At 37.8% G+C, this 13816-nt stretch overlaps 1 protein-coding gene across 2 annotated transcripts in view; it reads left to right on the plus strand.

Annotated features, from left to right (window-relative positions):
- The window catches only part of LOC308437768 (cyclic AMP-dependent transcription factor ATF-7), an 85397-nt gene that overhangs the window by 24228 nt on the left and 47353 nt on the right, over nucleotides 1–13816 (plus strand). For both annotated transcript variants that reach the window (XM_080938922.1, XM_080938921.1), the window contains exon 2: nucleotides 918–986. In XM_080938922.1, the coding sequence (XP_080795048.1) occupies nucleotides 939–986 (48 nt within the window). In that variant the 5' untranslated portion in view covers nucleotides 918–938. The remainder of the gene's footprint in view (nucleotides 1–917; nucleotides 987–13816) is intronic.

Genomic DNA, 13816 nt, shown 5'->3' on the forward strand with positions numbered 1-13816 from the left:
AATAATTTGGGAGACATTTTAAGGGTTAATATAAAAAGCAATATAAATTTTGTTAAATTCTTCAGAGAAATAGAGGGAATAGTGGTGCCATTAAGTGCATTTTTTTATCCCCTGCAGCAGCGCACATCTGTTGGCTGTAGCAGAGCAGCCCAAGAACTCTGGCTAAGAGCTGCACAAACAGCCGGAACATATTCACCCAGTAAACCTCCAAAGAGTCGACATTTGTTTTATTGCTGCTTTTAAAAACCTAGCCATAAATAGAATCAGAGGGGGGAGGGGCACTGATATTTCTTCATTTGCAACAGACAATTGCTGGGGGGAGGAGAAGGAGGCTCCCAGTGGGGAGGGGAAGTTTTTATTTTTATTTTTTATTAATGAAAATCATTTCCCATGTAGTCCAATAGGATGGGTGCTTTGTTTTCTTTGGCAATAATCTGGGATAAACGACCCTTGCCAACAGTCTCATAGTTTATACACCAGGGAGCCAGATTATAGCCCTGTAAAATGGAGCACCCCTCCTATAATCCCTTAATTAATTAAATGACAAATTTTGGTCTTCTCTAGTTCAAAAATATGGCTTCCGCATTGAGCGCTCAGTGAATTTATTGACATAGAGAGCTGCACTGGTTGTAATTCAGTAGACTGGAGAAATATGTTATATACTGTAGCAGAGAGAGGGAAACCCAGCAAAGGCTTAAAATTCCTTGACTATTTAAGTCTGAATTTTCCTAATTAAAAGTTTCAATTGAGGCACAGTAGATCATATGCCACCTGTCTAATGGGTCTCAAAGTAGCCTGTGTTTACAGCGAGGATAGATGGCAGGCTCGGAACACCTGTTTCTAGGCTTGATATTTTTGAAGCGTATTTTTTTTCTCCAGCGTATTTAACATAACTTTTCCCCTACTCCCCTCCCCAGCTCTGCTCAGCTTTATGAAATATGGGAGACGACAGACCGTTTGTGTGCAGTGCCCCAGGCTGTGGACAGGTACGTTTACAATATACTTTATTGTGAATGTCTTGTTGTGAATCAAAGTGGCTGTTTTATCACTAAGGCAAAGAGTTTAAAGCCGGTATTTTACGTGATCACTGGAGGTAATCAGATCACAGGATTTGCAGCGTGTAAATCCAAGTTATGAGGAAGTGTAGGCACTAACTCCACTGTAATGAAATCTGCCTTGCTTTCTTCCATCTTGTTATTCTACTGATGTTTGCTTTCCAACACACAGTGTTAAACAATACATGTTACTCTCTCTTCCTTTCTAGAGCTGTCCATCTAAGCACAAAGCAAGTTTAGAAATACCTTCTTGACCTTCATGTATCTAAAAGAGAGTCAGCTAAGAATGTTCCCATTTATTATAGGCCTCCAGTTTCAGAGACTCTGTAGATTTCTCACATAAAAAGAATTGTTTCTTTTGATTGTTGAGCCAGAAAAATCCTAACAGCTAAGTCATTGACAGACAAATCCAACATAGAACTTGAGATCCAATAGTATTCTACAAACATTTCCCATGTCCTGATACTGTGATGTGGTCTGTTCTATATGTAAGCTCCTATGTAATTGTTTGCATGTGTGTGCATTACATGTCAGATGTGTTTCATATACTTCTTTTCTATAAAATAATCTTGTTGCAATTGCCTTGCTTTTCATTTTATATTTAACCTTTTTCCCTAGGTTTTTTCTAATGCTTCCACAAATGATGAGGAAAAAATGAATTAAAGTTTTATTTGCTTTCATTTTATAGAACCTGAACTATAATCAGTTAGGAATATGTCATGTAACTGTCCAGTGACACTTACTGGTGGTATGTGAGATTGCAGATTGGTTCTGTTATGTATTGTCAATACTTAAACAAGAGGAGCTAAGTCCCAGATGTGTCTAGGAACTGGAATTTGAGAGGTAGATGAGATGGTGGTAGTACAAGAAATAGGGAGAGGACCCCAGATTTCAAATAATGATGAAAATTTCTGATAAGACACTTAAAAATCATTGTTTCCTGCAGGGTTCAGGATCCTAGGGTATTTTCTCTTCCATGTTAAAAATTTTAAGATACATATAGGTGTCTTTGCATTTTCAAAAGCATTATTAAAATAGCATGTAAAATGACCTCTTCAAATGTGTGTGTATGAACTTGCTAGCTGTGTATCACTCTGCAGCTGATACTTAGTAATACACTGTGCTGTTTGGAAAATCTGAACTTGGGTGAGTTTATTTGACTTTTTTTTTTTTTTTTTAAAGACAAGATCTCACTCTGTAGCCCTGGATGGCCTGGAACTCTCTGTGTAGACCAGGCTGGCCTCAAATTCATAAAGATTCACCTTAAAGGTGTGTGCCACCATTCCTGGCCAGCCCAGGCTACATGGAACCTTATCTTACAAACAAACAAAAAAGTTTGTGAGCCAGACATGGGAGTGCACACTTAATAACAGCACCCAGAAGCAGAGGAAAAATAATCTTTGTGGGGTGGGGCCAAAGCAGTTTGAAAGGGCAAAAGTGCTTGCTCCACAAGCCTGATAACCTGATTTGATATCAGATCCCATGGTGGAAGGTTGAAAAGAGAGAGTGGACTCTTAAAAACTATCCTCTGACCTCCACATGCGTACTCTGGCATGTGTGTGCCCACACTTGCACACATATCATAAACACAGACATAATAATAATAAATAAATAGATTTTAAAAAATTTAAAATGCCCAGAAGTGGTGGTGCATTCCTTTAGTCCCAGCACTTAGGAGGCTGAGGCAGATGGATCTGTGTGAGTTTGAGGCCAACCTGATCTACTGAGCAAGTTCCAGGACAGCCAGGATTATACAGAGAAATCCTATCTCAAAAAAAAAAATTAATTAATTAATTAAAACTCCTTTTTTACTTTGACTTTTCTCTGTGAGTCGTTCCCATATTTCTGAATTGTGTGTTGGTTCACTGTAATGTCTGGCTCAGATTTGGAAAGCTTTCCCCATGAGTGGGGAGCTGAACTTGGAACTTGAAGCTTGAGGACACCATTATGTCTTTAACAGGATAGAAAGCTCCAACTTAAAGGTTTGGTGGCAATGTGACTTTACCTTTTTTGTATATCAGAAATTGTTTTACTAAAGATTATAGTTCTCCAGCTATATTTAGTCCTTTTTTAGATTTCTTCTGAGATCTGGTAACAAATAGCTCTGGAGTAGGCTTTCAACAGATACATGTGATTAGCTTATGCTATGTGAAATAGAGAAAATGTGGCAGAAGATACAAATTTGGTAAAGCCAACCAGTCTACTTCCTTAGACCTTGGGAGTTTTCATTCTAGAACCACCCAGAGACCTTTGAGTTGCTTGTACTCTGCTTGGTATTAACTCAAATTATTTGTTCAAAAGTGGTGGAAACAAAAAAGTAAATCCCAGGAAGGAATCATGTTAGTCTAACCTCTGGAAGGCATGATTTAGGACCCATTATTAGAGAAGACTCAAAAATCAGTGGTAAGAAAGAGTTGACTCAGAGGTTAAGAGCACTGTTGATCTTGCAGAGGACCAAAAGGTTTGATTCTGAGTACCCACATTTGGCAGCTCACAAAGGTCTATAACTCAATTCCAGGGGATCCAACACACACTTCTGACCTCATAGGAACTGCATGCATACAGAGCACAGACATGTGTACGGACAAAACATTCATGCATGTAAGATTCCTTGTTAAATCTTTTTAAAAATTGTTTGGTTGGAGATTTAGCTCAGTAAATGTGCAAGCATTTATGTAAGACTCTGGGTTCAGGCTTCAGCTGGGGGGGGGGGGAAGCAATCACAGAGAACTATGGGAATTCGGCTTTGTTTCTGTATCTAGATCTGTGTAGACTCTAACATATGTATCTTTAAACTCAGAAATCTTCCTGTAGTTCAATATTAAGGGACTGTAAAAGGGAAATTTACTTAAAATAGACTAGTAGATTATACCCTCCACTATATAATCAAAACCACCAGGCATTCAATGGATACGCAAACATGTTTTGGTTGCTAGGTTTTTAATGGTTGTTATTTTTGGACTATGTTCATGATTTACTTCCCAACAGTCTGATGTGACACAGCTGAGTTCTAAATAAACTACATGTACTTTAAAAAAATGGCTACCAAAGGTTGTGCTGTCTGCATTCTTGTGTTAAAACACAGATGATACGCTTTTTAGTCCTTTTATTTTTCTTGTTCTATTGAGACTGTTTCTCTTGAGGCCTCATCACCTTCATGAAGGAGAACTTGGGAAGAACAATACTCCTGGTAAAACCTCTCTGTGGAATGTGGTACACGCAGTCATTGAGCTGAGCTGCCTCCTGAGAATGGGTTCCCTTGATACCCATTTAACTGAGGCGTAGGTGAACCAAGTTGTGTGGGCTTTTGAAGCAATTATGAGGTAGCACCTATTTAAGAGCCCAATGCACTTAAACACACCTGAAATCCCAGCCATCTGGTAAACTACAAAAAGAGGATCACAAGTTCAAGGACAGCCTAAGCAACTTTCTGAGACCCTGTCTCAAAACATAAAAGGCCTGGGCTGTAGCTCTGTGTCAGAGAGCTTGCCTAACATTCATGAAACCCTGCTTTAGGGGCTGGAGAGATGGTTCAGCAGTTAAGAGGAGGTGTTGCTTTTGCAGAGGACCTGAGTTTGATTCCCAGCTCCCAAATGGTGACTCACAATCACCTGTAACTTCAGCTCTGGAGAATCTGACACATTCATATGCATATACACATGAAAATTAAAGCTAAGTCTTAAAAGGTTTGAGGGAAAAAAATGAGACCCAAGTCCAATCTCCAATTGAAAAGAAAAAAACAACCAAAAACAAACAAATAAACAAAAACCCCTTCTGTTAAAAACATTAGGGTTTAAAAGAACCCTAATGTTTTTAACAAAACCCTAAAAGTGGGGCACACCTTTAATACCAGCACTCGAGTTAGAGGCAGGTGGATCTTTGAGTTCAAGGCCAGCCTTGTCTATAGAGTGAGTTTCAGGCCAGCCAGTGTTACACTAAGAAACCCTATCTCAAAAAAAAAAAAAAAAAAGTAATTTAAAAATGGCTTTGCCTTTGTGTTTTTGTTAAAATAGTAGAGATATGATTGGTGAAGAATCTAGAAAGTCTTGTAGGAAAAAAAACTTTTTTAAGACGGGTCTTCATTGTATTGTTAATCTAAAACTCCTGAGCTCAAGTAATCCTCTTGCCTCAGCCTCCCGAGTAGCTTCGAATACATGTATAGATCATCATACCCTGCTTAATCCTGTAAGTTTTTACTATTTGGGGTGTCACTTTTACTTCACGGTCTGTTATGAGGCCAATTGAATGGAAGCAAGTGTATATACTTCCTATTATCAGAATCCTAAATTTGAGATGTTATTTCCTGTGCAGTTAGATAACTATCTTTTGTGTGTGTGTGTGTGTGTGTGTGTGTGAGAGAGAGAGAGAGAGAGAGAGAGAGAGAGAGAGAGAGAGAGAGAGAGAGAGAGAGATGGGGGCATGCATGCATATGTATGTGTGTGTATATATGTGCATTCGTGGATATGTGCAAATGAAGGCAAATCTTGGGTATCATTCCCTGGAATCTATCATCCATCTCTGTATTTTTTAATTGGTAATTTTATAATACATGTAATGTATTTTAATCAGATCTAGCCTTTCATTTCTCTTCTCTTCATTTCATACCCTACACCCTTCCCTCCTAACTTCAGATGTGTTTTCCCCCCTTGAATGCACCAAGTCTACTTACTGTTTTCTAGATTTATGGTTGTAGGTCTGTCTACTAAAGCATGGATAGCCTTTGAGAGCCACATTCTTAAAGACAGATTCTCCCAACCCTGGAAGCCATCAGTTGCCAGTAGTTCCTCAGCTAGGAGTGGAACTTCATTGAGCCACCTCTCCCATCCATTCTGGAAATTTGAATGGCTTAATCTTGTGCAGATCTTGAACAGGCAGTTGCAGCCACTTTGAGTTTGTGTGTTCAACAACTTGATCAAGGATTTCCCACTGGGACCTGGAGCTGGCTGATTAAGTTAGCCTAGCTATCAAATTATGCAGATTTAAATGGAAATAATTATCAAGTCTTCAAGTAGAAGCTTGGTTATATCTGTTTATTATGTAGGTTGTTTCTGAAGAACAGGACATTTCCTCTGAAGACAGCATTCCACTGAGAAGTTTCTGATGTGATTAACTATGCTTAACAATCCTGTCATTTGGGGAAATAATTATTTCTCTGTCCAATGTGACCCCAGGTATTTACTCTCAAGATCTTCTTTTCTCCTAGAGTACACAGACCTCCAGGGCCTTCAGTTGTACAGAAAATTTGAGGTCAGTCTGGGTTAAATAAGACCTCATCTTAAAAAAAAAAAAAAAGAACACAGCAGCATCCTACTTGTAGTGGAATTGAGAGCAGCTTCTTGTACCTCCATATCTTGTCACAGTAGGAATAATGTTTATGGTGCTGCAGTCCTGGCTTCACTTGGCGTCTAACCAACCTCCAAAGCTGTTTATTGCTTTGTATCCTTTGCCTCCATGAGCATTAGCCCTTAAATCTCTATTGCTCTGTAATATACGAGGCAACAAATAACTCCTATGATTGCTTAAATGCTGCCGTGCTACAAAGGTATATGTTTTATTGTCTATATAACACAAATCTATAGATTATTTCTGTTATCCCAGCTTTCCCATTAAAAGGGCCATACTGGTTCTATGGGACTCTGGATCTTTCATTCTGCCCCTTTGGCAAGTTTCCCTGTTATCTGTCATGAGCACAAAAGAAGAGCAAAGAAGAATGACTTGTGTTGATTACTCTTTCTTTATGTTAGGGGAGCATCATGAATTGAAAAATAACCAAGAAAGAAATGAGTTAGGTAGGGGGGTGGTGGTTTATGCATGCTATGTTTACATGCTATGACAGGTGAAGGCAATTTTAGGCAAACAAATAAGCTTTTCTTCCTTACCCCCTGCAAAGATTTTTTTAACTCAAAAATTCATTTAATAATTCATATTTTATTCAATAATTCATTTAGTTCCCATCTGGTAAGAGTGACTGCATGCTGTCAGGCAGCTGAAAATATACTACATTATACACAATTAGGCCAAATGTTAACCTTATTTTTTTGTAAAGTGTTGATTTTGCAATAATTTCCAGTCCATTTTGAGAATTCTGCGGTTTTTGTAACCTGTGATGGAACTGGGCCACAGTATGTATTGTACACAGAATTGGGACTAGGCTTAAAAATGCTCAGAGGAGTTAAGGACTAGGAATTAAACTCTGGTTTCTTAAAGTCAAATTTGATCTCTTGATGCTCTCTCTAAACACATGTGACTGGGTTATTTTAGCTCTTTATGTTATTATATATTATGCTGTTATTAAAAGCATATACTAAATTAAAGTATCCTTGCTTTAGCCTGTTCCCCCCACCCCCATCAAACAAGAAAACAAAAATTAAATGGTTCTGTATGAATATGATTGGAGCTATAATTAGGAAATTAAAGTGAAATTTTTCTTTGATGAACTCTTGGTTTTCCCCCATACAACTAAATATTTTTTAAGATGGAAGTGCTGGAATTTTTTGTTGGAGCATTCCTAGTAAAATAAAATAAAATCCTGTATCTCTGTATTTTAATAGTTCTTCCCAAGCCTAAAATCCTCCCCACACACATTTATCTTACTATTTACTTATTTCTTCAATACTTTCTAAAAAAAAACTGATGAATTTATAAAGTACCTGGATTTCATAGTCCTTTCTTTCATTTACCTCACTTTGCCACTATTGTAAACCGCATATTGATAATTTTTAACTGGTTGGATGCTGTTACTATACAGAACTCATCATTCTTTAATCAAATGATCCTTCAGCCAATTCCACATATTAAAAAAGAAAAACCCGGTGTTCTCTCTTTCTGGTTAATGCATTTCTTTAATGCATATTGACTTGCTCAGCAGTCGCATTCTATCTGAAGTCCTTCATAACACATCTGTGTGGACATCAGCAGTGCTGTATACATAATAATAAGTAATCACCAGATGGCCTGTAACTGCTCCTCTGGACCCTCTGGGTCTCCTGAAGCTGTTAGTAAAGTCTTCTGGCATTTTGCTGGCGAAAATTTGTCATAGATTTATTTCTAAAAAAATTCAAACTCACAACTGGGTGTTTAGGACTAGATGTTGCTGTCTGTGTTGTAAATATTTAACAGGCTGTGCACAACGGCCAGTAAAGGCCATTATATACAGTGTACACCACACACAGTGACTGTGGAGCTTCTCTTCCCTCCCAGCCATTTAAAGAGGAAAAGAAATGTCAATAAACTGCACATTATGAACAAATGTGCAGTGCTTTCTGGGAGATTTTTCTTAAGAAAGAAAATATCAGCATTCTGCTCACAGGATTGTAATCGGGCTGAATTAAGCTTTTTAGCCAGTAACTTGAATAGCACACTATATATTTTTAAATTGAACTTTATGATACTTTGAGAACAGCTCCTTCAGGAGTTTTATCAAATCCTGGTTTTGAGCTTGAGATTTTTTTATTAGCAAATAACAAGCCTTTTGTAATGAGTTACAATGGCCGATGTTAGAAATACAGCTCAGTTTCGGGCCTTAAACCTAAGACTTGTATCATTTTCCTAATATTACTTATAAAACAAACATCTTCACTTTTGTTCTCATTCCATCAATTTTATGGGAAGGTTTTGTATTTTTTGGAGATTTTTTTTTTTTTTTTTTTTTTTTTTTACAGCAGCTCACTCTTACCGGTCCCTTTACTTCTGTACCTGTTACAGGACAGTTGCTCAGCACATGTACAGAATTGAAACAGACTTAACTACTGCTGGACTTATGGTTCCCTTTTCCTTTGTTTGCTATAGATAATCAATTTTTTTCATCTTCCCTTTCAAGCCTCAATTTCTTTCTTCTTTTGATAGTTGAATCTGTTTAACCACTGTCTTTTAAATTGTAGCACATGGCTACTATTTTTTTAGTCAGGATGTTTGAAAGAAAGCTTTTCTCTTGAATTCTCATCCTGAAGAGATACCAACTTTGAGAGAAAATGTTGTTAATACCTTATTTTAGTGAGATTTTGCCTTTTAATTTTCTTAAAATTGTCATGTTCATAGATAAGGTTTTAAGAAGGAATATGAAGGAAAGGATTTGAGGCAGTATCTTTGTGTTTTGACTTTGAAATTTCTTTGTATAACAAAATTTTCTATGTAAGCTGAGATAGCATTTAAGATGTTCGGTGAGAGTCTGGATTTCTAGTGGTTGTGTGAGTGCAGACAGAAGTGCAGACAGAATGAGAGAGAGAGTTTGTGAAATTAGCTCGTTTCCAGTCTGGCATCTCCATGTGCTTTGTGTGCTGCCGATTTTGCCGGCAGACTGGCGCACTGAACCAGCTTCTGTTCTAAATGCTCACATTGCCAGCCACCATTCTGGCTTTTAAATCTTGTTCACATCCATGATGCCAGATTTTGAGCAAGCATAGCTGTCTTTTAGATCCCAGACAGAACTTGTAATTCCCTGAAATTTAAGGAAAGAGTTTTCCCTTTCTGCCTTTGAAAATCTCGAGTGGCACTGGAGAATAAATCTAGTCTTGCTTTTGTCCTTTGCGTCATTGTAGAAAGCTAAGCACTCCATTCGGTATTCAGCAGATTGGCAGTCGGAATTGCAGCTCTGCTTATGAAAGACGCAGTGTCTTGAAGAGCTATGAATACTATTCTAGAAAAAAATCGTCCTGGGACAAAAGGAATAGCTTTTTTTATCCTCTGAAGGACCAGATATTTTGATACAAAGCAATTATTTCTTGATTTTCCTGAAAAATAGCTCAATCTACCATAGAGATTGGCACCAGCACAAGTTACAGTGCCAAGCTGATCCCTTAGCCACATGGAAAGGCATCGGTGATGCCAAAGGCTTAATGTTGGTGATTGTTCCGCTGAGGATCTGTGTCCCTTGTAAGCCTCTTGGCTTTTCTTCCTCTGAGGATAAGTTTTTGATGTTTACCCATCCATCAGTGTAAGACAACATTGTGAGAGGCCAGTGTCACACCCTCCTTTCTGCAAGCTTCGCTCCTTATCTCTGCTTCCTGTCCAAGCTGTGGGATGAGGACAAACTATAGTTTTTCTTTTTTTGCATTCTTCTTATTGTGGTTCTTATTAGCCTTGTACTGGGTGGGCATTGTGAAACAGTGTTTCCTTTTTAAATTAATAGACTTTATTTTTAGAGCATTTTGTACATGTGCTCTTTGAGTATGTACACAGAGTTCCTGTATGTCTTTTTTTCTCTACCCCCACAGTTTCTTTTGTTAACATCTTAACATGTCATGTGTGTGATAACTGATTAGAAAATATATATATTATTACTGACCAAAGTCCATAGTTTTCATTAGGGTGCTCACTCTGTGTGCCTTTTGTAGATTTTGACAAATGAATAAGTATACGTATCTTTCATTACAAAATCAGACTGAATAGTTTCATTGCCCTAAAAAAAAATCTTTTGTGTTCAGACCCTCGTAACCAGTCATTTTCTGTTTCTGTGCATGCATGAGTGAGTGTGTGTGTGTGTGTGTGTGTGTGTTCTCCAGAATCCATGTAAAATGATGCCTGATATTGTAGTATTCTCTTATAATACAATCTTAGTGTTAGGGAAGTAGAGACAGGCAGATATCTGGTCTTACTAGTCAAACGGTATACCCTGCTTGGTGAATTCTAGGCTAGTGGAAGACTGTCACAAGAGGGAATAGAAGGTAAGTAGCATCTGGGAAGTGATACCTAAGGTTGTTGTCCATTTGCCTCCACACATGCACACACTTGTGCACCACATGCATGTATACACACACACAAAGTGGGAGGAGGTGGTGGCTTACCGTGTGAAACCAGTCTTGCCTAAATGCCAAGTGTCAAGACACCCAAGACTATGTAGTGGAACCCTATCTTAAAAAACAAAAACAAAAAAACAAAACAAAACAAAACAAACAAAAAAAAGCGGGGAGATTAATTTTTAACAGAACTCAAAAACTAAAACCTAAAACTCATGGCTTCTCTGTCCTTTGTTAATAAGACCAAAGAAGCATGGCAGTGTCACCTTTGTAAACTCTAGGTCTGGTTACTTTCTTATTCATATTCTCTTCTTTCTTACCATTTTCTAAGCCTGAAAGCTCCCAAAGGGCGAACGATGGTATCTGACTACCTTTGTGTTGTGCCAGTGACAGTGGAGTTTCTGTTCTAGAAACTGACGATGACTATTTAACAGTGCACTAAGATGTGTTTTCTCTCCACCAATCAGTTCATTGATGTTTTGGGCATGTGATTGTGTGGAGGATCTTACTTACTGAATAACAGATTTCTTCTCTGCTCACATATCACGTCTTCCTCTTCTTTGACATCACAGCATCTCTATAGATCTTTTCTCCCATGTTACAAACTGTGGCAGTGGTCAGATTGTGGAAGGCTATTTAGAAAGATTATTTATGTATTCAGTGATATACAGGTAAACTTTATGGAACCAGTTCTCTTCTTCCAACTGGTGAGTTCTGGGAACTCACTCATGCTTATTTACCTGATGAACTATCTAGCTGGCTTGAAAACAGCAATTTTCTTTCTTTGATTGTTTAAATTGTTAACATTATTCTGTGTGTGTGTGTATGTATGTGTGTATATGAAAGTCAGTAATTCCTAGGAGTTGGTTTTCTCCTTCCACCATGTGGGGCCTGGGGATTGAACTCATTATAAAGCTTGGCAGCAAGTTTTTAAAGATTTGTTTATTTTTATTTTCATATTTATAGGTGTTTTGCCTGCATGTAGGTTTGTGCACCACATGCTCTAGGAGGCAGAAGAAGGCTGTGTATCCCCTGGAGGAGTTACAGAAAGCTATGAGCTGAGCATCTCTGTAGCCCTCAAAGGCTCAATTTTAATTATAAGCTACAGAGATGCTCATATTTAATTATAAGCTACATAGACCTTTCTATGTCTCTGCTTCCAAACTCACCTTTCTCATAAAAAAGTCTTTCACTAATAGTTAATGGAACCCAATGAAAAGAAGTATGATAGGTTTAAAGATCTCAGTTGTGGCATATACGCATATTTGACAATCTAGTGAGCATATTTTTTTACATCTATATATAGGTTTTTTTTCACTGTATATGTTCATAACTTCAGATATTTGCCATTTTATTTCAGTTTCCTGTATGCTTCTTACATTACGGGAGAAGCTTAAGCTGTTTTGGAAGAGGAAGATGAAAGTAGTTAGCATATTTCTAGGAGCTAGATGTTTAATATGTTTTATAAAAGACCACATTAAATTGAACAATATAGATCTTACCATTTCAGTCTTTGAGTGTTACTGTGGTAGTTGCCTAGGTAACAGAAGGGTAGGCTATATTTCAGCATTTTTTTTCCCCTTCATATGAATTTGGAACTACAGCTAGAGAGGGCCTTATGGAGGTTGTGTGCTCTGTTAAACACATGACTGTTCTGAAGAAAGAACTGCAGACACAGAGAAGTCAGGGTTAAAGGTTTGAACATACTGTACCTTCTTGACTACTCTTATCCTCAGGGACACATTTTGCTCCTCTGTAGACAGTAATCATGCTTGTCAGAGTTGAATGGCTTTTTGTTTTTACTTCTTTCTAGTAAAATGAAGTGTGCGAAGCCTTTCTGGGAAGCTGTTTCTTTGCACCAGCACAATGAGACTGTCTTTGCTCCCCCTTAGTCCTGGGATTACAGATGTGTCCTACCAGACATGGCAGGAGCTTGTTTTGCTTTTTTTTTTTTTTAAAGTTGTGTGTGTGTAGTCACCTTTTGGGTGTGTGTGATGCAAGTGTTGGTGGTGGTGGTGCATACATGCCATTGTATGCTTATAGAGGTCAGAGGACAATTTGGAGAGTCCTCATCTTGTTGAGGCAGTACTCACACCTTTTGTCCCTGTACAGGGAGGCAGAGGCAGTCTGATTTAATTTTGAGGTCTGTCTGGTCTTCAGAGTGTGTTTCGTGATGCCTAAAGCTACATAGAAAAACCCTATTTCAGAAACAAACAAAACAACAAAATCAAAAAAGGATAACAGGTGTGAGACACCATGCTCATTTTGTGCTGTTCTGGAAATTGAACACAGGGCCCCCTGCATTCCAGGCAAATGCTGCACCAACCGAGCTAAATCTTTAGCCCTATTAATAAAAAATTTAAAGACAATTTTAGGTTCATACAAAATTAAGTAGGAAGTAGAGTCCTCATATACCCCCTGTGAGCACAATGTACAACCTTCTCACTCTCAGCAGAAACACTGACACATTTGTTATATATATGAATAACTGACACATTGTCAGTCTGTAATTTACACCAGCATTCACTCTTGATGTTGCACATCCGATATGTTTTAACAAATACTTACGACTTGTTTGTGTCATTGTCATATCATATGGAACAGTTTCACTGTCCTAAAAATCCTGTGTTGTGTTTGTTCATCCTACTCCTGGCTACCACTGTTCTTTACTTCACTGTTTGATCTTTTCCAGAATATCATATGGTTGGAGTCATATAGCCTGTAACCTTTTAGATTAACTACTTTCTCTTACCAGTATACATTTATATTTCCGTTATAGCATTTCTTGCCTTAAGTAGCTCATTTCTCTATAGTACTGAATAATATCCTAGTTTGGGGATGTCAGAGTTTATTTATTCAGTCACCCAATGAAGGACATCTTGGTTGCTTCCAGGTTTATATAATTATGATTTCAAACATGCACAGGCTTTTATATGGACACATATTTTTAATTCACTTAGGTAAAAACCCAAGAGTACAATCACGAGATCATTTGGAAAGAGTATGTTTAGATTTTGGTGGAATAAC

The sequence above is a fragment of the Micromys minutus genome (assembly GCF_963924665.1).
Source record: "Micromys minutus genome assembly, chromosome: 27".
NCBI classification, from domain to species: domain Eukaryota; kingdom Metazoa; phylum Chordata; class Mammalia; order Rodentia; family Muridae; genus Micromys; species Micromys minutus.